We start from the raw sequence: 25,443 nt of genomic DNA on the forward strand, positions 1-25,443 counted from the left end.
ATCCTCTATTATGTTCGGTAACGGGAACCTTCTTCCTGTCACTTCCACTGGCGCCACCACTCTTCCACACAAGCTTCATCTTAATAATGTTTTGGTCTCACCTCACCTTATTAAGAATCTTATCTCTGTCCACCAGTTTACCACTGACAATAACTGTTCTATCGAATTTGACCATTTTGGTTGCTCTGTGAAGGATCTACCAACCAGGAACGAGATCGTCAGATGTGACAGTTCCGGGCCTTTCTACCCATTACAGTTTTCAGCATCAGCGTTCCTTGCTAATACTTCGACGCTTTGGCACCAACGTCTCGGGCATCCTGGTCATGAAGTTCTGTCCAAATTAGCGCAATCTTCTGCTATTACCTGTAACAAGAGGAGTAGTGAATCTTTGTGCCACGTTTGTCAGCTTGGCCGTCATGTTCGTCTTCTGTTTCATGTGTCCTCTTCTCGCGCCTCGCGCCCTTTTGAGTTGCTACATTGTGATTTATGGACATCACCAATCACTAGTGTTTCGGGTCATAAATATTATCTTGTGATTCTTGATGACTTTTCACATTATCTATGGACATTTCCTTTGCGATTGAAGTCAGACACGTTCTCCACTCTTTCTGATTTTTTCGCTTATGTGCGCACCCAGTTCAATGTTGCTATGCAGGGAATTCAGTGCGATAATGGCACGGAGTTTGACAACTCCAGTTCGCGCATCTTCTTCCTCGCCAATGGCATTCGTCTGCGCATGTCCTGTCCATACACCTCCCCTCAAAACGGTAAAGCTGAACGCATCATTCGGACCATCAACAATATCATTCGCTCTCTTCTTTTTCAGGCTAGCATTCCTCCCAGGTTCTGGGCAGCCGCACTCAGCACTGCTACATATTTGCTGAACATTCTTCCCACCAAGACACTCGATTTCTCCACGCTGTACTTCTCCCTTCTCCAGAAGCAGCCGACGTACGACCACTTGCGTGTCTTTGGCTGTAAGTGCTACCCAAATCTTTCCGCCACCGCCGCTAACAAACTTGCTCCTCGATCCACCTTGTGCGTGTTCCTTGGCTACTCTTCACACCACAAGGGCTATCTGTGCCTTGATCGTCACACCAATCGCATCATCATCTCCCCTCATGTAGTCTTTGAGGAGACCTCTTTCCCGTCCTCGGAATCCTCTTCTACTCCTACACGGGCCGATTTTGATTTCCTGGAGGAGTTTACTAACCCGGTGGCTGTTCACTTTCCGCCATCACCTTTTTCTCTACTACAGGTCCCCCTGGTGTCTCCTCTGCCCCTGCGCCTAGCGCTGGGCCATCTCCGGCCTCGCCACAACCTGCGCCCTGCGTGGTCCGGGCGCCCGTCTCTTCAACCGCACCACGCGCGGCCACGCCTCTTGACGTCGTCCCCGCGCCACACGCGGCACCCGACGTTGATTCTGCGCCACGTGCGGCCACTCCTCCTGACGTCGTCCCCGCGCCACACGCGGCCCCCGACGTTGACGCTGTGCCATGCGCGGCCACGCCTCCTGACGTCGTCCCCGCGCCACACGCGGCCCCCGATGTTGACGCTGCGCCATGCGCGGCCCCCGACGATGACACTGCGCCACGCTCGGCCCCGGCACCTTCATCCCCGGCACCTTCTGTACTGCGCCGTCTGCCTCCTCCCTTCACTAAGGTTTACCAGAGGCGCCTCCGGTTAGTGTTCCGGTTCTTGCTCCTGGTCCCGTCGGCCCTCCACTGCCTGCTGGTGTAGTTTCAGTTACTCCGGTGGCAAATCAGCATGCCATGCGTACGCGCAGCAAGTCTGGTTTTCGGGTTCCAGCTCTGTTTCAGACTGATTCACTGTCACCTATTCCACGGAGTTATCGTGCTGCTCTTGCTGATCCAAACTGGCGAGCAGCAATGGAAGCTGAGTTTTCTGCCCTCTTGTCCAACAACACTTGGGATCTGTTGCCTCGGCCAGCTGGAGCTAATGTGGTTACCGACAAGTGGGTATTCAAGCACAAGTTTCATGCTGATGGGAGTTTCGAGCGCTACAAAGCTCGTTGGGTACTTCGTGGATTTACTCAGCGGCCTGGTGTTGACTTCGCAGAAACTTTCAGTCCAGTTGTTAAGCCAGCCATAGTTCGGACAGTTTTGTCTCTTGCTGTTTCTCGCTCTTGGACGATCCATCAGCTCGATGTCAACAACGCTTTTCTTCAGGGCCATTTGTCAGAGATGGTTTACTGCGCTCGGCCTTCTAGATTTGAGGATTTTGCTCATCCCAATTACGTGTGTCGGCTTAATCGTTCTCTATATGGTCTTAAGCAGGCTCCTCATGCTTGGTTCAGTCGGTTTGCTTCGCATCTTCTGCAGCTTGGATTTACTGAGGCAAAGTCAGACACCTCGCTTTTTGTTTATCATCATGGAGCAGATGTGGCATATCTCTTGCTTTATGTCGATGACATTGTCTTGACAGCCTCTTCACCAGCTTTATTGCGGCAGATTATTGGTGCTCTTCAGCAGGAGTTCTCTATGAAGGACCTCGGGATTCTTCATCACTTCCTCAGTATGCATGTTCAGCATCTGGGCTCGAATCTTTTTCTCTCTCAGGAGCAGTATATGATTGAGATTCTTGAGCGTGCTGGAATGGCTGATTGCAAGTCTTGCTTGACTCTGGTGGATCTTAATCCAAAGTTGTCTGCTGAAGGACCTCCACTCTGGTCTACGGGTGCCACGGATTTTCGGAGTCTCACTGGTGCTCTTCAGTGGCTTACCTTCACCAAACCGGATATTTCCTACGCAGTTCAGCAAGTTTGTCTTCATATGCATGATCCTCGGGAGACACACCTTGCTGCTCTTAAGCGCATCCTGCGCTATGTTCGTGTGTAAGCATCTAGGCCCTCTAGGTATGTTTCGGTGATTAATGACAACCATTATTGTGACTAATGAGTTTGTGCAGCTTAATGAATCATTACCGCTTATTTGGTCATATGTCAAAAGAGGCCCCTCAATTTCGTTATTCAAAAAGGCGATCTCGGTATTCAACTCAAATATATAACAAGACTAAGGATCTTTCTAGTCCTAAGTGTCGTAAGGTTGAGAAGGACACTTAGGTTAGTATAGGTTTTATAGTTTTGTAGTGATCGCACTATTAAGAGGGGTTAAGGTCAAGTAACTTGAGCATGGACATGGTCATTTGAAAATGGATGCACACTATGATCACTCAGGTTCCTAGAAGTTCAAATAAGTGATTTTCAACTTATATCTCAAGAATATTTGGATTTCACTCAAGACTCAAATCAGAAAAGTCAAAATCAGAAAAAGTCTATACACCGATTTAACCGACGCTTCCACTTTTATATACGTCGGTTAAACGCAGTCAGCAGAGTCTGGACAGGTTCTATACACCGGTTAAACCGATGTTGTTTGAATTAATGTCGGTGCATTAGTCCAGAGTTGGTTTTTCCAGGGCATTTCAAGTTCAATACACCGGTTAAACCGACGCTGTTTGAAATGAGACGTCGGTGCAATTGACCAGTGAGATGGTTTTTCCAGGGATTTCAGAAGTTGTACTCACCGGTTAAACCGACGATGGATTTGAGTTAACGTCGGTGCAGTTGTCCAGAGACTTGGTTTTTCAGTTGATCAGTGGACAACTACACTCACCGGTTAAACCGATGATACGTCGGTTAATCTGCCCGAGCTGTAACGGCTAGTTTTTAGAATGGGCAGTTTACATTCATCGATTAAACCGACGCTGGCTATTGGAGGTACGTCGGATTAACCGGCGCTAAGCAGTTTTCTGGCAACTTTTCTCCAACGGCTCTATTCGTGAGAGCTGCCTATATATACCCCTCCAATGGATTATTTTGCTCTATCTTGACACCAGGCAACATTCATACACTCATATATTGTTAAGGGCCACCTTGAGCTTCATTGTTCACACATTTGTTCATTCAATCATTCAAGAAGCAAGACTAAGGACTTGAGTAGAGAGAAGCTTGTGTGCATCCGTTCTTGCTCAAGTGAAGGCCCTAGCTTGTTACTCTTGGTGATTGGCAACACCTAGGCGATCTTGGTGATTGAAGGTGTTTCTTCCGGAGCTTGCCAAAGATTGTGGGAGCCCGAAGAAGGTTGTACGTGGCTTGAGCTCCACCACGCCGGGATGGTGAACGGAGACTCTTAGTGAGCGCCCAAGTCTCGGTGACATGGGAGGTGACAAGACTCTTAGTGAGTGTCACAATGTGGATTAGGGGTGTGTGCCAACACATCGACACCACGGGAAAAAATCCGGTTGTCTCTTGCCCGCTCTTTCATTTCAAGCACTTACTTTCATGCAACTATTCATGTGCTTGACCTTAGAGATCATAACTTAGCTCTACCTTGCTTAGTTTCATATCTTTGTTAGCTTGTGTAGTTTGCTTTGTTAGCCGGTTGGTGAATTGAGCCTTACTAGCTTTGCATAGGTTAATGTTGCTTTATTTGTCTTAGGAATTTGAAAAAGGCCCAATTCACCTCCCCTCTTGGTCCATCGATCCTTACATCGTGGCACGCTACATATGGGTTTGCTCATTCGTCCTTCTACACCAGCTGATTTGGTGGTCTACTCTGATGCTGATTGGGTCGGTTGTCCGGATACACGCAGATCTACCTCGGGTTATGCAGTGTTCCTTGGTGACAATTTGGTGTCATGGTCTTCCAAGCGTCAGAATACCGTCTCTCGTTCTAGTGCAGAGGCCGAATATCGAGCTGTTGCCAATGCTGTTGCTGAAGCCACCTGGATACGCCAACTTTTGTCTGAGCTGCACACTCCTTTGCGCAAGACAACCTTGGTGTATTGTGATAACATCAGCTCTGTCTACATGTCTGCCAATCCTGTTCAGCATCAGCGGACCAAACATATTGAGATTGACCTTCACTTCGTCCGGGAGCGTGTTGCACTTGGTGATGTTCGAGTTCTACATGTGCCAACGACTTCTCAGTTCGCTGACATCTTCACCAAGGGGCTGCCTTCTTCGGTCTTCACGGAATTTAGGTCCAGTCTAAATGTTCGATGTTCCGATGATTCGACTGCGGGGGGGGGGGGGGGGGGGGGGGGGTTAGACAGAGTCCTGATCTTGTACGGCTTAGAGCCTGGCTATCAGCCGACCAGCCTTGTTTAGTATGTTTGATTAGAGATATATGGGGAGGAGTCCTGATCCTATACGAGGTTTCCTTTTGCCTCACGTTCCTCCTCCCCTATATATGTAAATGTATTGTCTCTCAATTAATCAATCTACTATTTCCACAAATCCAATCTCTTTCACCTAGGCCCTGCAGCTTTTTAGCGCCGGCCAGACACCAAAGGCTATGTTCATCTTTGAAAGCACACATGACGGCGCTGACTGAAGGGGTTACTCCCTCAAAAACACAGGCATTTCTGTGATTCCACAACAGCCAAGCTCCCAGAATAATGAGAGAATTTACACCTCTCTTGTACTCTTTTTTCACCCTCTTAATCAATTTACGCCACCATTCCGCAAAGCTGTACTCCTGCTGTCTAGGAATATAATCCCCCAGATTGAGAGGCTGTAAAAGGTTAAACCACACCTGTCTTGCCACCACACATGAGACTAAAAGATGTTGCACTGTCTCCCCCTCCTGATCACAAAGAGGGCACCGGTCAGGGTGTGGTAGTCCTCTCTTGGCCAGCCTATCCGCTGTCCAACATCTGTTCCGAATTGCCAACCAAAGAAACACTTTGCACTTGTTAGGAGCCCAAGATTTCCACAATCTTTTCCATGGTTCAAAGGTAATAGACCCCAGGAAATAGGATCGGTATGCAGATTTAGAAGAGTAGCATCCCTTCGCATCCAGTTTCCAAATGTGCCTGTCTTCTTGCTCATTTAATACAATACCCTGGACACAATCCCATAATTTCAGAAATTCCCTGATACCAACCCATGAAAGACATCCTCGAATTGCAGCTACCCAACCATTGTTGGTTAGGGCGTCTGCCACAGTTTGCCTCTTACGGATCTTGGGAGGCACACTTGCAAAGACCAAAGGTGCCAAATTCTCAACCGAAGTACCATGCAGCCAAGTATCTGACCAGAAGAGAGTAGTGTTTCCATTTCCCAGCTCCGTCTTGACTGCAATAGCAAACAGGGCTAAGGAGTTGGGATGCGAGGGAAGTTCCAAATCAGTCCAAGGACGATCCACTTGGGTTTTCTTGTGCCATTGCCATCTTGCTTGCAGCGCCCATGCCATAACTTCCAGGTTGATAATTCCGAGTCCGCCCAGAATGCTATGGTTATCAGTTAACACTATTGAAAATTTAGGGATCTTTGAAAAAAAAATGTTCAGGCTTTACTACGAGAGTCAGTTTATAGACTTAAGTTGATTCGCATCGCAAAAAAAAGGGTTATAGTTGACTCAAAGGTTACAATATTTAGTCATTGAGTGTATATCTCTGGGCCCATAAACATGCTTTTACCAGAAACTTTCAGCATTTTCCTACTATCACCCACAGATTATGATGGTCCATCTCTCAACCTCAAACCACCAGCTGGAAATCCTTTGTTTGTTTTAGGCATAACTGCCAAATACGTCCCTGCACTTTTCTCCAAGGATAATTTTGGTCCCTAAACTATCAAATAGGCCAAAGTCCATCAAGTTTCTATTTTGGATTAAAATGGTCCCTAAGTTGACTTGGCATACCATGTGCTCTTGCCATGTCAGCAAGGGCATCATTTAAATAAGTCAGCATTATAAAGTAGTAGATTTTCCCCCATTTGATTTACCATACCTATTATAATGGTTGTGTACTAGGTATTATTTATTATTAGACATAAGATTTTGTGATGACTCATTAACATAGGTTTCTTGTAAACTATCAACTCCACGTAAAGTATTATTTATAGTTGGATGGAACAAGGGTTAAATGAGACATTATAACATATTGACGCATCCAAGGACAACTAAAACTGACATGGCATGAATATATGGCTTGCTACATCAGCCCAAGGACCATTTTGATCCATTTTGAAAAGTTGAAGGACTCAGGTGGACTATTTGATACTTCAGGGACCAAAGTGACCTTTGGACTAAAGTTGAGAGATGTATTTGGCTATTTCGCCTTTGCTTTATCTAAGTTTGATCACAGGATAAATTCTGCACTATGCTGACTGTAACATTACTTTGCATTTCTTATCTTCATCTTTTCCAAAAAAAAAATCAGAAGTCCTAGAATGAAAACAAAATGGAAGAAAAACATGAGCATTAATAAAACTAATAACAAAAAAAGCAAATTTTACATGAATAAATAATGGTACGAAATAGTAAGTGGAGAAGATGTTATTTCAGAATTTCTGGAGAGATCGATCCATGCAATAAAGAGCATGCATAATTCCCTCATTTACTTCCAAAGGCATAATTCCTCGGATAATAGCGGCCACACATTCAGCTCTTGCATTTTGGAAGTTGACTTCTGTTGAGCCTTGATGTGGACTTCTTCTTACAGTGAGTATTCTTTACCTTATAAATCTATTCAGTGATCTGGCTTTAGTGGGAGCTGAATATGGAAACTGTACCTAACTGCATATGCAATCAGAAACTTGTTTGCAAAGAAACTGCACTCACAGTTATTCCATCTAGAAGGTGTGCATAATTGTGTTAAGCCTGCTAATATGTAAATCTATATTAAGCATGAAGTAGAAAATATTTAAAGGATTTAAGTTTTCCTATTTTTATATCTTCCCTAACTGTATGCTTTTAGGTTTTGAGTAACGACAAATCCGATATTTTGTGCATGTTCCCTTTTTGAGGACCATTTTTCTGACTTTATATAAAATCACTTTTCATAGGAACATGTGCAACATGGAGGGGAACAATATGCATAGAGAGGAATATGCAGGCTTCTAGTACTAGGGCATAACACAATGATGCCTTTAATTTCCAGTGTGAAAAAAAGGTGGCTGGTGAACCTGTCTCATGAAGTAGCTTCATCTAGCTCGATGTAAACTCAAACCTCTGATGCTAATGTAGGAACAAAAATCACACATAGCTCATGTATTTTGGCTTGAGCTGTCTCCCATATTACCCATCCCAATCATTAGAAAATGAAAAGGGGAATGGAACATGATTCCTGCTGTATGTAGTGGGGCTGGCACACATAGAAAACAAATATCCGACCATTTTTGTTTCATCATTCTTTTTCTACTGGGTTATCAATTTTCCAAGGAAAAAAGTTAACCAAAATTTTCATATATATCAGTTTACAGTTATCTTTTTCTTTTGTAATCACCTCTCAAATTTGCATTGTGAAGAAAGAATCAGCTGCTCTCCATTTCCTAAAGCGACAGGAATATTTGCAAAGGTTAACACCTTTCCCGCAAGAAAACCTAGAGTAAAATAGAAAATACCTCAAGAGGGATGTCTTGTTGAGTAATATTTCTTCACAGTGCCAATTACTTTAAACAACATCAAATTTGGCCAGAAGAATGATATTAGGTTTGAGGGTTTTCCAAATCTGAAAAAAAGTTAACTTTTTGCAGTATTTACCTATTGAGAGTTAGAAAGAATAAGAAGGTGTACATAACATCTTTGTCACAAAACCTTGGAGTAAATTTGAGAGAAAAATTTCACAGTTATTCTCATTGTATTAAAAGAAATTCATGTTAAGCTCTTATTGTGGGGTTACTTCTGTTAGTACATGTACCATCATGAAAGGTGTAATCACGTATATGCTGCAAGTGGACTTGAATTTCAGCCTGATTTGGTTCCCATATCCATGCTGATTCGGCACTGAAACATGATAGATATGTCTTGCTATATAATCATCCTTCTTTTTAGCTCTGTACTGTATCCTGATGGTATATCAATTGCTAGTTACATTATAAAATTCTTTCAATATTGTTTTCCACTTGAACTTCTTACACCAAATGATTTTCTGTATGTCTGTGGGCAGGTAATGTCTCCAGCAAAGAACTTTTGCAGTTTCATCTAATAGAACTGTAGCAGTGATGTCAAAAGAAAAGCTTCATGACTAGAAAATAAGTTAACTTGTGTTTATTTCTTTCAAATTTGTTTTGAGATTGTCACATAAGGAACTGCGTGGATTTGTGTGCAGAAGGCAGTGCACATTAATAACCCATGAAGCAGAGAAATGTTTGGTGGCTGCAAAATAGAGAAAAGGGAGAAGATAACATTTATATATCTGGTTCCTTCTCCACTGCCAAAGATGCATCTTAGTAACCTGTGTGCCAAATGCATTTTCATGAAATGACCAAGTGCCACTGCCACCCTCACTGTATATCTCTGCTTGCAGGATTCTTCACTCTAGAGCTAAAGCCTTTAATCTTTTTATCCTCCAGATTCTCCTCTATGACAGCTTGCAGTGAGCAAGGTGTGAAAAACCACGGATTCAAGGAATTTTTCAACATATATTCTCCTCTACAGGCTTTTGCTATAAATATAGGCCAACTGGGGATGTGCACTTCACAGTTCCAAACCTTCATAGCTTACAAGGAGTACCAGAGCTTAGAAGCATCAGTATTCAGCACATAGTGCAACTATTGCAGAACACACAATGAGCTATTATGGCAGCAGCTCTTCTGGTAATTCTGGTCGTTTCTCCATTAGCCTAATGCTCTGATCTACCATTGATGCCAACACATGCTACATGGATGATCAATCATTCAGGTGGACGAAGCGGTAGGAGAGTCGACTACGGGAGGACATATGTGGTGAGGCCAAAGGGAAGGCACCTAGCCACCATTGTGTGGCTCCATGGCCTAGGTGACAATGGAGCAAGGTACCAACTTATTGCTAGACGCATACCTACTGCTGTTTTTCTTAAACTTTGCTTATTCAGATGATGGTCCTTCATGCATGCTTTCTCATGCAACTGACATATGAATGCAAGAAACTACACTTGTCAATCAAGCAAAGAGGAAAGAACTAGATTGTTGCAGTGTCGATGCAAAAACTTATTCCTTTGCATCCTTTTGCTAGAAATGATTTAAGTGCCCTTTTTGTCTATCCATGCATGCATATATTCCTAGTACTGCTTTGCTCAAAGTACATAATTTTCTCGCACCTATTGCACACCTAACCACCTTCTGTGCTATGAAGGACACTGATAATGCTTTCACTTTCCATTGAGAATGAATAGGAATGTCAAATACTTATTGATGTGTGCTGACAACATATAAAGTGGGCTAATAGTACACACATACTGCGTGTTAAAATTTTGTATTAGGCAAGAATCCGAATTTACAGTTCCAGTTTATGACAAATGACTGAATTGCAGTATCTTGGTCTTGTCTCCACTATCAGAATTTCTAATGGGAGCTTTGGAGAAAAATCAGCTGATAGCCTTTTGGTTTAGTACGACGCATTTTTAAGAGTTGTTTCCAAGTTTGTATATTTGTCCAGCTCAGCTTCAGATGTTCTTTACCCACTTACTCTTAATTTTCTAATATCACAAGGAAAAGCAAACATGAGAGTCTGGGCTCCTTGCATGTAACACTTTTATTATTTACTTATTGTTAAAGCTCTCCAGATAATCTAAGAAATGGAGGCAACCTCACCACCTTGCTCTTAAAAATTTTGGTTCAATACTGAATTATTTGGATTCCGCTTAGTGTTTTTGTAGGAAAGTAGGATGCGTATAATGCGGTCAATATATTGCATTGAGCCCCTTGGGCGGTATATATAGGAGTACATGGCTTGGAGGGCAAGTAGCCTCTTCTAGAGATAAGGAAGGTTATCCCGGGATTACAATCAATCCTAAACTAACCATATCCAGAGTTGTCTAATATATTCTAACATCCCCCCGCAGCTGTAGCGGTAGCAACACGAACGGTTAGACTGGAGAACAATGGAGATGTATCCCCCTTGCAGTCGGAACGCCGGTGCGAAAGCTTTGACTGGAGACTCAAGCAGGTGATAGCCCTTTAGTGCCGTAGTAGCCGAAGTTGAGGTGGACGTGGTCGAAGTCGTGGAGGGGGCGCGGGTTGAAGCGTCGTCGAGGTGCTCGAGTTCACAAGCTCAGCAGCTTCTTGCCGAAGACAGCAGCAGGACGGTGTAGCGGATGATGATGGTAGACGGCGCTGTTTGCGACTTAGGTCACACTCAGGACAGGGGTGGCGACGACGCAGGTTGCAGCAAGTGTCGCACTCAGATCAGGGGTGGCCACGACGTCTTCCTTCAGGAACATCGGCGGCGATGTCCGCGCGAGAACGGCTGCAGGCGCGGAGCCGGATCGAGCGCCTGCTTGACGAAGACCGGCAGCGAGTGGCGCTACCGCCTGAAAAGGCGACGACACCGGTAGGGTGGCTTGATCACGAACGTCGTCGCTGCAGCCTGGAAGGGCGCAGTAACAACCTCGTCCTTCGGGGGTGTCGACGAAGACCGGCGACGAAAGGCAGGGCGAAGTAAACCGATCTTAGATCGGAAAAAAGAAAAACACAGCAGATGCAACAGCAAAAATTGCCCGCGGGTACAATCTTGGGTGCACCTAGTGCGGCCCGAGCGGTGTCTTCCTCCAGCGACGCGGTGGGCTGGCCCCCGCGCGGCCTTGCGCGCATGGCAGCAGTGGCGGCGCTGAAGGTGGGAGGGGACGACAGCCCAGTACACGGAGGAAATCACCGGCGATGGAAGGCGGGAGGGGCGGGGTCCCGCGTAGCTGCGGCCCGGCGTCGATGGCGACCAGCGGTGCAGCCCTAACAGCGCGATGGCCTAGCGGCCCCTCCTCCGCAGCCGCGCACTCGCGCTAGGGCAGCAGTGCTGCGGCGCTGGTAGAAGGGCGCCTAGCCTGTGGCGCGGGAGGGGCGGCAGATGTATATCGACGGCGCAAAGACGAGGCATGCCTGGCGGGATCGAATCGGCCACTGAGGTAGGCGGTCTCTGCTGCTGCTCGCTGGCCGGGGGCGGCGCGAGGGCAGCGGAAGCCGGAGGCCTAGGGTTAGAACCTAGTCTCGTGATACCATGTAGGAAAGGTAGGATGCGTATAATGTGGTCGATATATTGCTTGAGCCCCTTAGGCGGTATATATAGAGTACATGGTTTGGAGGGCAAGTAGCCTCTCCTAGAGATAAGAGAGGTTATCCCGGGATTACAATCAATCCTAAATTAACCATATCCGGAGTTGCCTAATATACTCTAACATTGTAGAAGGAGGGCCACTGCACCTGCACCCCTTGGGTGGGCACTGTAGAGGGGGAGCGCCAGGACTGCTGCCGCCAGCAGGAGTCTGATGCGCTGTAGTGCCTTTGTTGCCGCGTTTGCCGCACCCTCCCTTGTTGCTGTTGCCCCCCCGGACCCCTTGCCGCCACCGGAGCCGGAGTTGGAGCGACCAGACGACGATGAACGGAGACGAATGGCAGGGCGACGCAAACCCGATAACGAATCGGGAAAAACCTAAGAAATCACAGCAGCAGGGGACCCGCGGGTACAATCTTGGGTGCACATAGCAATTGCCCGCCAATGTTCCTGAAGAAAGACGTCGTCGCCACCCCTGATCTGAGCGCGACACTTGCTGCAACCTGCGCCGTCGCCACCCCTACCCTGAGCGTGACCTAAGTCGCAAACCGCGCCGTCTACCATCGTCATCCGGCGCACCGTCCTGCTGCTGTCTTCGGCAAGAAGCTGCTGAGTTTGTGTATTCGAGCACCTCGACGACACTTCGACCCGCGCCCCCTCCACGGTTTCGACCACGTCCATCTCGACTTCGGCTACTACGGCACTAAAGGGCTATCAACTGCATGAGTCTCCAGTCAAAACTTTCGCACTGGCGTTTCGACTGCAGAGGGGATACATCTCCATTGTTCTCCAGTCTGACCGTCCATGTTGCTACCGCTAGGACTGCGGGGGATGTTAGAGTATATTAGGCAACTCCGGATATGATTAGTTTAGGATTGATTGTAATCCCGGGATAACCTTTCTTATCTCCAGGAGAGGCTACTTGCCCTCCAAACCATGTACTCCTATATATTCTTCCTAGAGGCTCAAGCAATATATCGACCACATTATACGCATCCTATTTTCCTACATGGTATCACAAGACTAGGTTCTAACCCTAGGCCACCGGCTTCCGCTGCCCTCGTGCCACCCCCGGGGAGATCAGTCAGATCGATCTCCGCCGGGGGCTGCGTCCTCGTAGGATCAGCACGCGGATCCCTCTGATCCGCCGCGCTGTCACATCGTCAAGCGGAGCAGATGGACCTACCTGCCGTGGTGTTTCGATCTCGTCGGCTGCCTCGTCACCCCTTCCCTTTCGTCTCCTCCCATGCGCCGCCGCCCTCCCTCCTCCTGCGCCTCCCCTACCGCTGCTTGGTGCGCGACCATGGCTGCGGAGGAAGCACGAGGGGCGCCTGTGCTGCTTGTTGAAGTCGTCGGGGTCGGGCCGGCTGCTGCACCGCCGGTTGCCGATGGCGCCCTCCGTCGAGATCCATCGCCGGGACGGGCCGCGCGGGTCACCCTCGCCCCGCCCTGGCCTCCACGCACCTCCACCCATCACTTCGCCGCCGTTGGTGGGTCGCGCCGCCGTGGGGGCGCCACCCCATCTCGCTTCCCCCTGCTGCTCGCCACCGGTCCCTCCCGATCTGCCAGAGCACCGTCGCTCCCCCTCACCGCCGGTGCCCTGCTGCTGGGTCCTTCCGACCTGAGCGCGGGCCCTGCATCTGCAAGGGCGGGTGGGTGCCCGGCCATGGAGTCCGGGAGGGGCAGCCTCTCCTCTCACCTTTTGATTTTTTCCTCTGTCCTTGACTGGGGTAAGGAGATAAGGGATGGGGGAGGCAGCAGTCTAGGGGCACCCGAGATTGTACCCCATGGTTCGTCTGGCTGCTAGTTTTTTTCTTTTCCGATCTAAGATCGGTTTGCGTCGCCCTACCGTTCGTCGCCGTTCATTGTCGACACTCCCGAAGGACGAGGTTGTTGTTGCGCCCTCCAGGCTGCAGCAACGACGTTCGTGATCAAGCCACCCTACCGGTGTCGTCGCCTTTTCAGGCGGTGGCGCCACTCGCCGCCGGTCTTCGTCAAGCAGGCGCTCGATCCGGCTCCGCGCCTCCAGCCGTTCTCGCGCGGACATCGCCGCCGATGTTCCTGAAGGAAGACGTCATCGCCACCCCTGATCTGAGTGCGACACTTGCTGCAACCTGCGCCGTCGCCACCCCTGTCCTAAGCGTGACCTAACTCGCAAACCGCGCCATCTACCATCCTCATCCGCCGCACCGTCCTGCTGCTGTCTTCGTCAAGAAGCTGCTGAGTTTGTGTACTCGAGCACCTCGACGACGCTTCGACCCGCGCCCCCTCCACGGCTTCGACCACATCCACCTCAACTTCGGCTACTCCGGCACTAAAGGGCTATCATCTGCATGAGTCTCCCGTCAAAGCTTTCGCACCGGCGTTCCGACTGCAGGGGGATACGTCTCCATTGTTCTCTAGTCTGACCGTTCGTGTTGCTACCGCTACGACTGCGGGGGGATGTTAGAGTATATCGACCATATTATACGCATCCTACTTTCCTACAGTTTTGTGTGTCAACCTTTAGCTCCAGATGTTCTTTTCTCCACTCTGCACATCTTTGTGTTGCTGGTACTTTCAGACAACACGTGAAGCTTATATAGTGTGGTGCGATCTACAAAATTTGAGATGAACTGGAATGGAATATCTTTACCAGTTGCTGCTGCAATGTTTTTCCTGATACAGTGAAGTGATTGATTTCCTTTTCCTTCTTTTAATCATTCTGCATTTTTTTCAGCTGGTCCCAGCTCCTGGATTCTCTTCCTCTGCCAAATGTAAGCATCAATGCTTTGTACTTGAAGCAAGCATCAATAGATATGGATACACATACACCTTGTCTTATTCCTGAGCCATCATGCAACAGTATCCGCATTTGCAATCGTGTTCCAAAAATCAGAATAGTGTAGCTTATTTTGCTCAGCAGTAGGGCATGTCAGCTGTTCTCACTGCAACAAAGTTTGTTTACCTTGAAGTTTATGTTCATGTAGATCAAGTGGATATGTCCCACAGCAGCAACCCGTCCTGTCGCTGCTTTTGGTGGATTCCCTTGCACTGCATGTGAGTTTTTTTCATGGAACTTATCAAAGAACTGCTCTACATACTCTGAACTCTGAAACATGGTAGTATTGCTGTTTCTCTGAATTCTGAAGCCTGAAAAATGTCTGATCACTATTTCCGGGAATGAAACAGGGTTTGATGTTGAGGACACATCAATAGATGGCAGAGATGACATTGAGGGACTGGATGCTTCAGCTGCACACATTGCAAACCTGCTGTCATCTGAGCCATCTGATGGTATTAATCCCAGGATCATAACATCTAATCATTGAAGAAGAAAAAAATGCTAGGCCTCATAATATTGTTTTTCTGATTGCTAGACCATGAGCCCATAAGTAGTAAACATATTTATCAGTACACGTACAGATTTACATAGTTGGATGAAACAATTGCTCTTTGTCTTTCATTCTATTAATGTTCAGAACACGTGAGTGCAGTGAAGCTTGGGATCGGTGGTTTCAGCATGGGCGCTACCGTTGCCCTCCACTCCGTAGCATGCTATGCTCATGGCAAATTCACAAGCGGCATACCCTATCCAATCACACTCAATGCAGTCATCAGTTTGAGTGGCTGGCTCCCTTGCTCAAGGTTTAGCATTGCAGAGATAATCTTTGTCAGGCATTTGCTACTGTATTTCATCTATTCCTGAATCCTAATGTTCTTTGTATTTCTTTTAGGACCCTGAGGAGCAAGATGGAGAGCTCACAAATTGCTACTAGAAGAGCTGCTTCCCTGCCCATCCTACTTTGTCATGGAAGAGGTAACAATGATGTTGATACCCAAAAATTCAGTACATATTACTGGCTAACATGTTCTAAATTTTGTGCTCTTGCAGCGGATGAGGTTGTGACCTACAGGAATGGCGAAAGGTCAGCTGAGATTCTGAGGTCCTCAGGATTCGCATATCTGAGTTTCAAACCCTACAATGGGTACAGTTCCGCAAACATTACACCTGAGAATTCCAAACTTTCCCCTCTGCCGAGATCCATTAACTAAGTTCTTTTTTTGATGAAACATTAATTAAGTTCTTATGATGCAGGTTGGGCCACTATACCATCCCTGAAGAAATGGACGATCTCCGGAAGTGGCTCAGCTCAATACTTGGCCTCAACCGATCTCGCTAAAAGAAGAGTATTTGCGTATGCGCAATGGCTTTGGTAATAGCACATATTTGAGAGAGAGTGACAAAACAGAGGGAGGTTCGGTTTGATAGCTCGTAATACTTCATACTCTCTTACCTTCCATGTGGCTTTTGTTGTCATAGTCCTAATTTAGTGGTATGCATTGCCGTATGACCTAATGACCGGCAAGGAGTGACTATATGTAATCCAGTGCTTGTCTGATCTTGATGATAATAAAAAGGGAATGCCGTTGAGGCCTCGGATCCATAGAACCACATTTTGCATTGCATTACTTAAATGCTCTCATCAGTGCAGAAGCCTTTAGTTTCACGACGCTGCGCACTGGCCGGCGAGCTGCGCGGTGGGCGCGCGACTCGGACGGGGCGCGAGCCGACTGGCTGCTGGTGCACCCGAAGCCGTGCCCGCGGGGCCTCGGGCGGCCCGACGGCTGAGGGAGCATCGAGTGCGCGCCGTCGTGCTCGCCCGCTTCTGCTGGCGCTGCCTCTGCCCGATGGGCAACCCCCACCGCTCCCGCATTATCCAATATCCACTACGACTGTCCTGAGCTCTAAGCGCCGGAGCAGGAGGCGGATGATGGGAAGGTGCGGGTGGAGCAAGAGCGGCGGTGGGAGCATGCGAGGAGGCTGTTGGGACAGCGAACCGGATCGGGTGGCGGAATTCCAAGCGCGATCTTCGCCGGCTGCAAGGTGGGCGACCTCGCCAAGCTGGAGTGCACGTGGGTGTGGTGGATAGGGATGCAAATGATAATTTTTAGATGCACCTCCAATCCGATTTATTTCAAATATTTGTATTAATTTTTAAAAATGAAATTCTATTTTTTTATTTTGAGAAAGTAGTACAAATATTTGAATTAAATTAGGTTGGAGATGCACCTAAAAGTCATCAATTTACGCCGCTGATGATGGATGTGGAGGTTGAGGCGGAGGCGTGTGAGCAAGTGGTGGCGGCTTTTGCAAGGAGGCGGTGGTCACAATAAGAGCCATATAGAGGGTGGCCTTAGCCGTCCGCGTTGGCAGTGGGGAGCAAGAGTGATACGACGGTAAAAGAAGAGTTGGGCTTGAAAAAAATCATAGCCAATATATTTTATAGAAACTCTAAAAATATCTACACAAAACTTCAAAATTGGATTGCGACTTTTAATCGCGTTCCGAATATTACATAAACATCCATAAATTGTATAGCGATTATCAATTGGTCAAATATTTTTGTTTAACCTCCTAAATTATCCATCGCAATCTGATTATTTATACTAAACCACATATTCCCTCCGTCCCAAAATAATTTCATATTTACATTTTAAAATTTGTCCCACAAGAAATAGCTATTTTGACTCAACAACCATAGAAGACAATAGTTTCTGGAGTGTTCTTACAAAAAAAAGATAAGACAGTGTCCGAATCATTCTCACAAAAGATGAGGGGTATTTTTGTAATTTCACATCATGCATTGGTTTGCGTGTCCGGTCTTAAAGCAACTCCAAGATATTATGTTAAATTTCTAGCTAAATGATTAGGCAAAAGAATAGGCAAACAAATAAAAAGCTAACCAAAGGGTTGGAGAACCAACCAGCTTAGCTAAATCCCGCTCTTCATATACTCTCCATTCTGTGAGCCCCGACTATCAATCTCATCCTCCACTTCTTCTCCTCCGTTCTCTCTCCCCACTCCCATTGTCCAGCTCGAACGGCCGTGTCGCGACCCCGCTTACACAGGAGCCACATGTGGTATAATTCCAGCCTCAGGAGGCTGGTACACATATTTCGGCAGAATGGATCATTGCCGATTGTATGGCAGCGGTTTATGGATTTCAATCTAAAATAAAAGAAGAACAGAAAGAAAGAAAGCTAGTGCTAAGGCAAAAAAAAACATTGATGAAGCAGTCAACATCGCAACTCAGCATCGTGATGGCCCACGCCACAGGCGAGTCGGGTGCGGACGTGACGACTACGGGTAGACTTCTCCGACGTAGAACCGTCTCTGTAAATGTAGGCAAGGGTGAGTACAAAAGTAGTCAGCAAGACCAACCCCGCCCTATGGAGGGGGATAAAAGTTCATGCATAATGAAGTACAAGGAAGTGATTGGGGTTTATTTTGCGAAAAGGAGATTTTTACCCATGCAAAGTTAATTTTGTAAAGGCATTTTAGCAAAAGAGTAATATAGTCATATTTATAAGTATTTTTAAAAAGAAGTGAGTTCAACTTTTAATGCTACCGGACACTCCGTCCGCAGTAGCCCACGGCACTCTTGCCGGGCATTTCCGAAAACCAGTCCCAAATCCCATTTTTTCAAAAATATTTTAAAAGTTCTAAAACCGGCGACTAGTACCAGCGCTCTTGACCGTGAGCACGGCTATTCGAATAGTTTTACACTCTGCAGAGGTCGTACACTTTACCCACACGACATGTTTCGCTTTGACGCCAGCGCGGGATCAGCGCGCATATACACAATTCCTTAGATGTGTCGGCAAGCTAACATGACAGAGCCGTTACATCAGCCGGACCCAAAATATGCTACACGACAGACTGCCGGAGTATCGCGGCTCCGTACATCTGACCGGGTTAGCTACCCCGACACTGACGAGCTCCTCGAGCACTCGGGCGGTAGCATCCTCTCGAGCCGACTGACTTAATAAGCTAAGGCCAGTGCCCATTTGGTCCTATAGTTGCACTGTAATACTTGACTAGAATAATACCAATTACCGGTCCTTAATCGAGATAAGGCGGACAACTACAAGACCCTACCACACAGGCTCGAGTCCAATCTCCAGTGGTCCCACACATGGACCCTATTCCGCCCCATCTCTGGGTAATCACCATCATCGTCATCATGTTCATTATTCTTTTTAAAAATTTAACTCACACCTTTTAAAAATAACCAACCCAGTTTTTCGTTTATAAATGATTGCATTTGGTAAATAACAGTAAGTAATACTGTATAAATAAATCCTAAGCATGCTAGCATCATTTATCAAGGCATTCATCTAAACAGAGCTAATCATGTTTAAAGATAAATCTTAGGTTGTCAAGGGATAATCAGGATGCAAACAATAGCAAGGTATGGCCTTTCAAAGGGTATTTAACTACATCAAGCAGTAAAATATTTCAAGGTTTCATATACCAATTGAATGCACTTTTAAATAGGCTTCTACGGGTTGTGTTTAAAAACTGGGATAAACGTGATCAAAAGGGATAATGTTGGACTTGCCTTCGCTCAACAAATGGGTAGCTCAACTCGCGGTACATGTTTCGATTTTCGTCTCGCGGTACTAGTCCTCGTGCTCGTGGTACGTACTCCAGGCTTCTGCTTGCGGTACGACACCGGACTCCAGGCTTCTTCTCATCGTCATTCGTCAGCTCTCGGCGACTACTACGCGACACAAACCAAATAAACAAAGCATCCATAATAATAAACTGAACTCCTTAGTTTATAAAACTAACAAAGACAGTTAGAGCTTGATTTTTGATGAATTTAGGAAGAAGAGTCGGGCCAGATAGCATGCAGTGCTTACCAAGAGCACAATGAGCTTGCTAGGATGAGAGAGCGGCGAGCAAATCCTTGCTCTAATGGAACCGATGGAATGAGTGAGCTCGGGATGGAAAGGTAGCTGGGTTGGTCGGGAATGAGTTGGGAGTGATGGAGGAGCTACGCGAATGCGCCTTTTATCGACCAAGAGGAGGCAGTGGCCGACAACGGCGTGACGGGGTACTGGTGCGAAAACAGAGATAACACTATAGCGAAAAGCGGCGTTGCCGACACACATGTGACGAGACGGCAAAGCCGGCACGGGCGGAAAAGCATCATGGTGCCACAGTGTGGAACGGCGCCGAAAGCTGCCGAACAGTGATGTGCGGTCTCATCGTGGGGCCAGTGTTGCGACGTGCGTGAGTGCGGTTCACACGTGTCGTGGGCTCAGCGAAAGGGGATGGCACCGCGAGGGGCACCCTGAGTAGGATGTTGGCACGTGGCAACGAGTCGGCAACGTTTCGTCCAGCGAACGGCTCGGCATCCGTTCTACCGAACAAAAGCCTGCCTTGTGCACGGTTGGATAGACTGTAACTTCAGATTATTTATGGAAAAAGAACGATTGTGCAGGCTTGCGCTCGTGGTGTCCAGTGACGACTAGTCCACGACGACTTGGCTCGTGCCCGGGGCGTGCGAGTACGGTGGCAATTGTGACAGCCTCCAGCAGCATGCATGCGCACGGTGCCCGGCATGGCTGGTTCGTGACGTGCCAGCCCACGGCAAAAGCGCGGGGCAGAGCGGCCGTGGTACCGCAGGTAGGCTTGGCAAGGCCAATCGTGCGTTCGCGGAGCTCGTGTCGCGACATCGGCGACGACAGAACGGTGTGCCTGTTTGGTCTGGGTCGGGGCTTGTTCCATGCTTGGTCGTGGCGGACCTGCGTCTGTGGCTGCAGTGTGTCAGTGTGCTGCAAGGACATGTTCAGCTTCCTCGTGCTCGTGGCCGTTGACGTCGTCGTTGCTCCCGGCAATGGCTTCAGCTCGGCGTCGTCGTCTTGACATTGTGGCAGAGCAGTTCGGCTAGGTTGAGCGGCGCAGAGGCAGGGCCTTTGGCCGTGCGCAGGCACGCAACTCAGGTTGGGCTTTGAGGAGTAAAGGGAGTGCCTTGCGGCCAAGGGTGAGCACGCGCGCACGGGCTCACGGCATGGCCGAGGCCGCGGAACGGCCGAGACGCTCGCGAAACGCCGGCAAGGCCGGACCATAGTTACAGGATTCGGGGTCGATGCCCCGTCCCACGACCCGGGAACGCCGTTTCGATTCGAGGGTCGGGGTCAAAGAGGGTCAGTGTCCCATTCAAGATTGGATCGCGTCCCTGTTTGAGAGGGGTCACAACCCCATTACTAGCAGATTTAATTGGGATAAGAAGGTTAAGGGTGTAGTTTTTGTTAGATAATGAGCCGAGTACGTGTACTATTGTCTAAATGTACTCTTTTTATATATTTTTTATATGCTTGTGCAAATTAGTTTCTTCATTAGTAGCACATATATAGTTTTTGTCTTTTTAAAGACGCATCGACCCGAAAATATCGACCCGGATGAATTAGGGTCACGTCCCACATAATAATTTATCGTTCCACAGAGGTATACCCCCTTCGTACCATAATTTTATAAAGTGACGACCCTCGACCCTCGACCCCGTTCCTCGACCCGTCGACGCAGAAACTTTGTGACTATGCCGGACCGCAGCAGTGTCTGGCTGCAGCGAGGAAACGTATGGTGACGGTGTTCGGTTCCTGCACAAGAACACGGAACGAGGGTCCTAGGCTCTATGGAGGGGTCATCGGCGGCCGTAGCTCACATCGGCAGCACTAGGACGTCGGGAGCGGGACGGCGCTCACCGTGGGTCGACGGTGAAGGCGTGGCCGGCGCGGGGTGTGGACTCGCGGTACGACAACACACGGCTCGGCGGCGGCAGCTTGGCTTGGTCGTCGGCGAGGTCGGAGCTACGGCTCGCGGCACTGCTCGTCGTGGCCGTCGGTGATTTGGCGTCGGCGTCGTCGACACGCTTCTACTTGTCCGGCCCGTGGCCGCCGGCGTCACGTCGCTCTGCTCGAGCGAGAGGAGCAGGGGTGGAACGGATGGTGGACTGCACTGCTGCAGCTTGCTTGCCTGTTTTCTCGTGGAAGAAATCAGAGAGGGGAGAGGGCCACTGGCTTGCTGGCTTGCGGTAGGAGTAGAAGAACAGAGGGAGATGGAGAAGTGGCGCATGGTGCTCAGATTGGAGCTCTTGCTTGTTGTGCTTGGCATGGGAGAGGGAAGAGGAACTGTTGGTTTGCATCTCAGTGTTGAACAAGGAGCAGGGGAACGGGAGCAGCAGCTGCTGCTAGCTTCTCGTGGTGGCGGAAAAACAATAACAGAAGGGAGAGAGAGACCAGAGATGCAGCTGCTGTGTGTGCATGAATATGCAGTGAATGAAAGAGACATGTGAGAGAGAGTGAGAGAGAGAGCTGCATGTGTGTGCTGCGCTGCCTGCTGCCACCGATGGAGTTAATTGCATGCATATGTGCATGTATGTGTGCAGGAAGTGAGTGAGAGATGAGAGAACAGGGTGCCAGGCTGCCTGCAACGGGAAAGAGAGTGAGGCTGTGTTTAGTTGCCACAAAACCCCCCACAAAAACATCACATCTCCATCACATCGAAATATTAAATGTAGGTAAATAAAAAAACTAATTGCATAGTTTTGATGTACGTTGCGAGACGAATCTTTTGAGCCTAGTTAGATCATGATAGGACAATATCTACCATAAACAAACGAAAAGTGCTACAGTGCGCTACAGTGTATTTCCCCGCGCTACTTTGTATTTCAGGGGAACTAAACACAGACTGAGTAAATATTGGTACTGTGTGCTCCATGTGGCCCTGTTTAGTTTTCCTATCATACCTATCGCACATGATTTCCGAGAAAAGAATCTCACATGCATGGAGTACTAAATGAAGTTTATTTGTAAAAATTTTTCACGGATAAGTGTAACTTTTCACGACGAATCTAATGATAGTAATTAATCAATAATTGGCTACAGTGATACTACAGTACCATCCTCTAATCGTGCGATCAAAGGCCTTATTAGGTTCGTCTCGCGGAGTAGCGCAGGGTTGTGGAGTTAGTTTTGTAATTTACCCTTTATTTAGTACCTCTAATTATTGGTCAAAAAATTTTGTGCTACTTCAAACCAAACAGGGCCTGTGTGCTCGGGTTGCTGATGTGCGAGACAGATAGAGGAAGCTGCTGGTTGATCTGTGCGGTGGAGGAGAGATTAGGGGCCTGATTGGTTCCCTGCATATGAGGGAACCAGGCTCCCGGGATGCAGGGTCCTTATGTTTGGATACCTGGTCAAGGGGTAGAGCCTGGCCCTATAGATGCAGCGGAGGCCATCGAGCCAGGCTCGCGGGAGAAGGTCAGATCGAGCGTTTCTCGGGAGCATGGCCGGGCGCGTGCGAGTGGGAGCTGCGCGCAGAGAGCACCGATGCAAGAACATCTCATACACCCAGGCAACCAATCAACTTCATGCTCAGCCATGCTACATGCGCACAGGCAACCAAACAGCGGGCATTTGCATGCGCAGGACCTAGCTCAGTGGAGCCTGGCTCCGTGACGCGAGCCTGGCTCGCGTGGGAAGACAACCAATCGGACCCTAGATGATGCTGCGTTGCTTCTTGCGGTGGGAGAAAGAAAAATCAAACACGGGAGAGAAAGGTGCTGCTGTAGAGCTCTGCCAGGGGTGAGAAAGAGAAGAGAGTGTTAATGCTGCACACACCGACAGAGAGAGAATGGGAGAGGTGCCGTGTGCGTGCATGTGAGTGCTTAGGAGAGAGTAATTAGAAAAAAAGATAGCGATTTGACAATGGTTGTTAGAAAGAAATTAGATAATTTAAGCTTGAAAGGAATTTTTCATGTAAAGAAAGATGAGCTCAATAGTCTTAAAATTAGATTTTTGAAAATGAATTTTGAATTCAAACAATTTTATTTTTATTATTTGTTTGTGTGAGATTTTGGGCTGTTACAGGCCGCCCCCCTCCTCCCGATTCTCCTCCGTCTCCCGATTGCACACGTCCCGGCGAGAATGAAGGGCGAGGATGAAGGCCAGCCGCTTCTCTCCCGGCGAGGCGTCCGCCTCCAGCGGTCGGTGCTGACTCCTCCTGCTTGGGGGAGCTCACGCCGGAGGTTTGCCATGGCCGCCTTGAGAGGGAGCTCGCGCCGAGGTCCGCGTCGGGGAGGAGCTGCGCGGCCTCGACGCCGCGCCGGCGGGAGGGGGCGCTGAAGCTATGGGCGCTAAGGAGCCCGGCTGCAGAGCCAGGCGCGTGGAGTCGCGATTTTCGACGGCGAACCTGCCCCATGGCCGCTTGCGCACGCCGATGAAGGTCGGCCGCTTCTCTCCCGACGAGGCGCCCGCGTCTGCCTTTGGCAGCCGGTGTTGACTCCTCCTGCTACGGGGAGCTCGCGCTGGTGGTCCGCGCCGGGGAGGAGCTGCGCAGCCTCGACGCCGCGCCGCGGGAGAGGGCGCCGGAGCTGCGGGCGAGTGTGGGAAGGAGAGGGGGGGGGGGGGGGGCGGTCCTGCTCGCGCCATCGCGGGGGAAGAGGAGGTGGAGGGCGCGGGAAGGCGGGTGAGCGTTTGGCGAACGGCTAGAAATCGGCAAAGTAGCCTACCGGCTTTCCGGGATACATAAGGAGAAAGCAACGCCATGACTTTTGCGACTCTGTTGGAAACGAATTTTAGCGCTGTTTCTCTTTTTTTTTACCTATACATGGTGATTTATATATACTGTTGTAGTTGCTCTTAAAATTGCATTTGTTTTAAGATGGAGGGAGTAATTGTTTGCAGAAATTCTTCTATTTCCAAATTAGAGTGTGATGTGCTTCCCGAGCATGGTGACAGCTGGCTCTGCCGGCGAAGAGCTCGGTGGGACGCCTTTGAAAATCGAAAGGAAGCCTCGAGATCGTGGTGGAGGCGTGTGAGCAAGTGGCGCTCGGTGGGACGCCTTTGAAAATCGAAAGGAAGCCTCGAGATCGTGGTGGAGGCGTGTGAGCAAGTGGCGGCGGGCCGCCGCGGGCTGCCTGCGCGCACGGGCAGGTCTCCGAGAGGATTTTCGAGTATTGGCGCTGCCAGGCTGAGGCCGTGCTGGAGCGGCGGCGGCGGCGACGGTGACGGAGAACCACGCGGCTCTCTGGATGCTGACCAGCAAAAATGTCCGTGCTCAAGAATTTGCATCTTAGGCCTTATTTAGATGTCCCGTGTAAAATTTTTGAAATAAAATTTTTACATATTTTTGAAATAATAAACATAAATTAATCACAAAACTAATTACAAAATTCTTCTGTAAATTACGAGATGAATTTACTAAGACTAATTAATCCATCATTAGCATATATTTACTATAGTTTTACTGTATCAATTTATTGTCTAATTATGGCATAGATTCGTCTAGTAATTTACAAGAAAATTACGCAATCATTATTTTTTATTTTTTTAGATTTCATACTTTATGCATGTGCCGCAAGATAGTTTTGAAATTTTGAATTTTGCATCTAAACAAGGTCTTAATTTGTGCCTCGCGGTGGAGATGGCCTTAATTTTGCATCTAAACAAGGTCTTAATTTTGAATTTTACATCTAAACAAAGCCTTAATTTTGCATATATTTGCCATGCGTGCTGGCCCGTCTACGTCACGAGTCTCTTACATACATTATAAAAGTTAACCCTTACATCCATATCATTAAAAATTTAGAGACACTTCTGTCCCAGTGTGTTTTCA

The 25,443-nt window shown here is 48.1% G+C and overlaps 1 protein-coding gene and 1 long non-coding RNA gene across 3 annotated transcripts; one reads left to right on the forward strand and one right to left on the reverse strand.

Moving 5' to 3' along the window:
• The first annotated feature begins 8,529 nt into the window (after positions 1 to 8,529).
• LOC120664464 (acyl-protein thioesterase 1 homolog 1-like) lies at positions 8,530 to 16,425 on the forward strand. Its single transcript, XM_039943710.1, has 9 exons — positions 8,530 to 9,565; positions 9,651 to 9,762; positions 14,713 to 14,749; positions 14,963 to 15,032; positions 15,165 to 15,269; positions 15,470 to 15,620; positions 15,710 to 15,792; positions 15,868 to 15,961; positions 16,072 to 16,425. The coding sequence occupies exons 1-9, from the start codon at positions 9,538 to 9,540 to the stop codon at positions 16,154 to 16,156; spliced, it is 765 nt and encodes a 254-aa protein (XP_039799644.1). The 5' UTR covers positions 8,530 to 9,537; the 3' UTR covers positions 16,157 to 16,425.
• A 1,150-nt stretch (positions 16,426 to 17,575) lies between these two features.
• On the reverse strand, positions 17,576 to 22,178 carry LOC120664465. Of its 2 annotated transcripts, none has more exons than XR_005670904.1 (2): positions 19,683 to 22,178; positions 17,576 to 19,537 (listed from the first exon to the last, which is right to left on the reverse strand). It is a non-coding gene; the product is annotated as an uncharacterized LOC120664465 (long non-coding RNA). The 2 variants fall into 2 exon arrangements; XR_005670903.1 differs by having other exon boundaries at positions 17,576 to 19,540.
• Positions 22,179 to 25,443: the final 3,265 nt, after the last annotated feature.

This window comes from Panicum virgatum, chromosome 3N (genome assembly GCF_016808335.1).
Source record: "Panicum virgatum strain AP13 chromosome 3N, P.virgatum_v5, whole genome shotgun sequence".
NCBI lineage: Eukaryota > Viridiplantae > Streptophyta > Magnoliopsida > Poales > Poaceae > Panicum > Panicum virgatum.

Excerpts from the sequence above, each read along its gene's own strand:
- LOC120664464 (XM_039943710.1), top strand. The coding sequence starts at position 9,538 with ATGAGCTATTATGGCAGCAGCTCTTCTG. Across the intron at positions 9,566-9,650 it reads TTATGGCAGCAGCTCTTCTG|GTGGACGAAGCGGTAGGAGA; the intron begins GTAATTCTGGTC and ends TCAATCATTCAG. Across the intron at positions 14,750-14,962 it reads ATTCTCTTCCTCTGCCAAAT|ATCAAGTGGATATGTCCCAC; the intron begins GTAAGCATCAAT and ends ATGTTCATGTAG.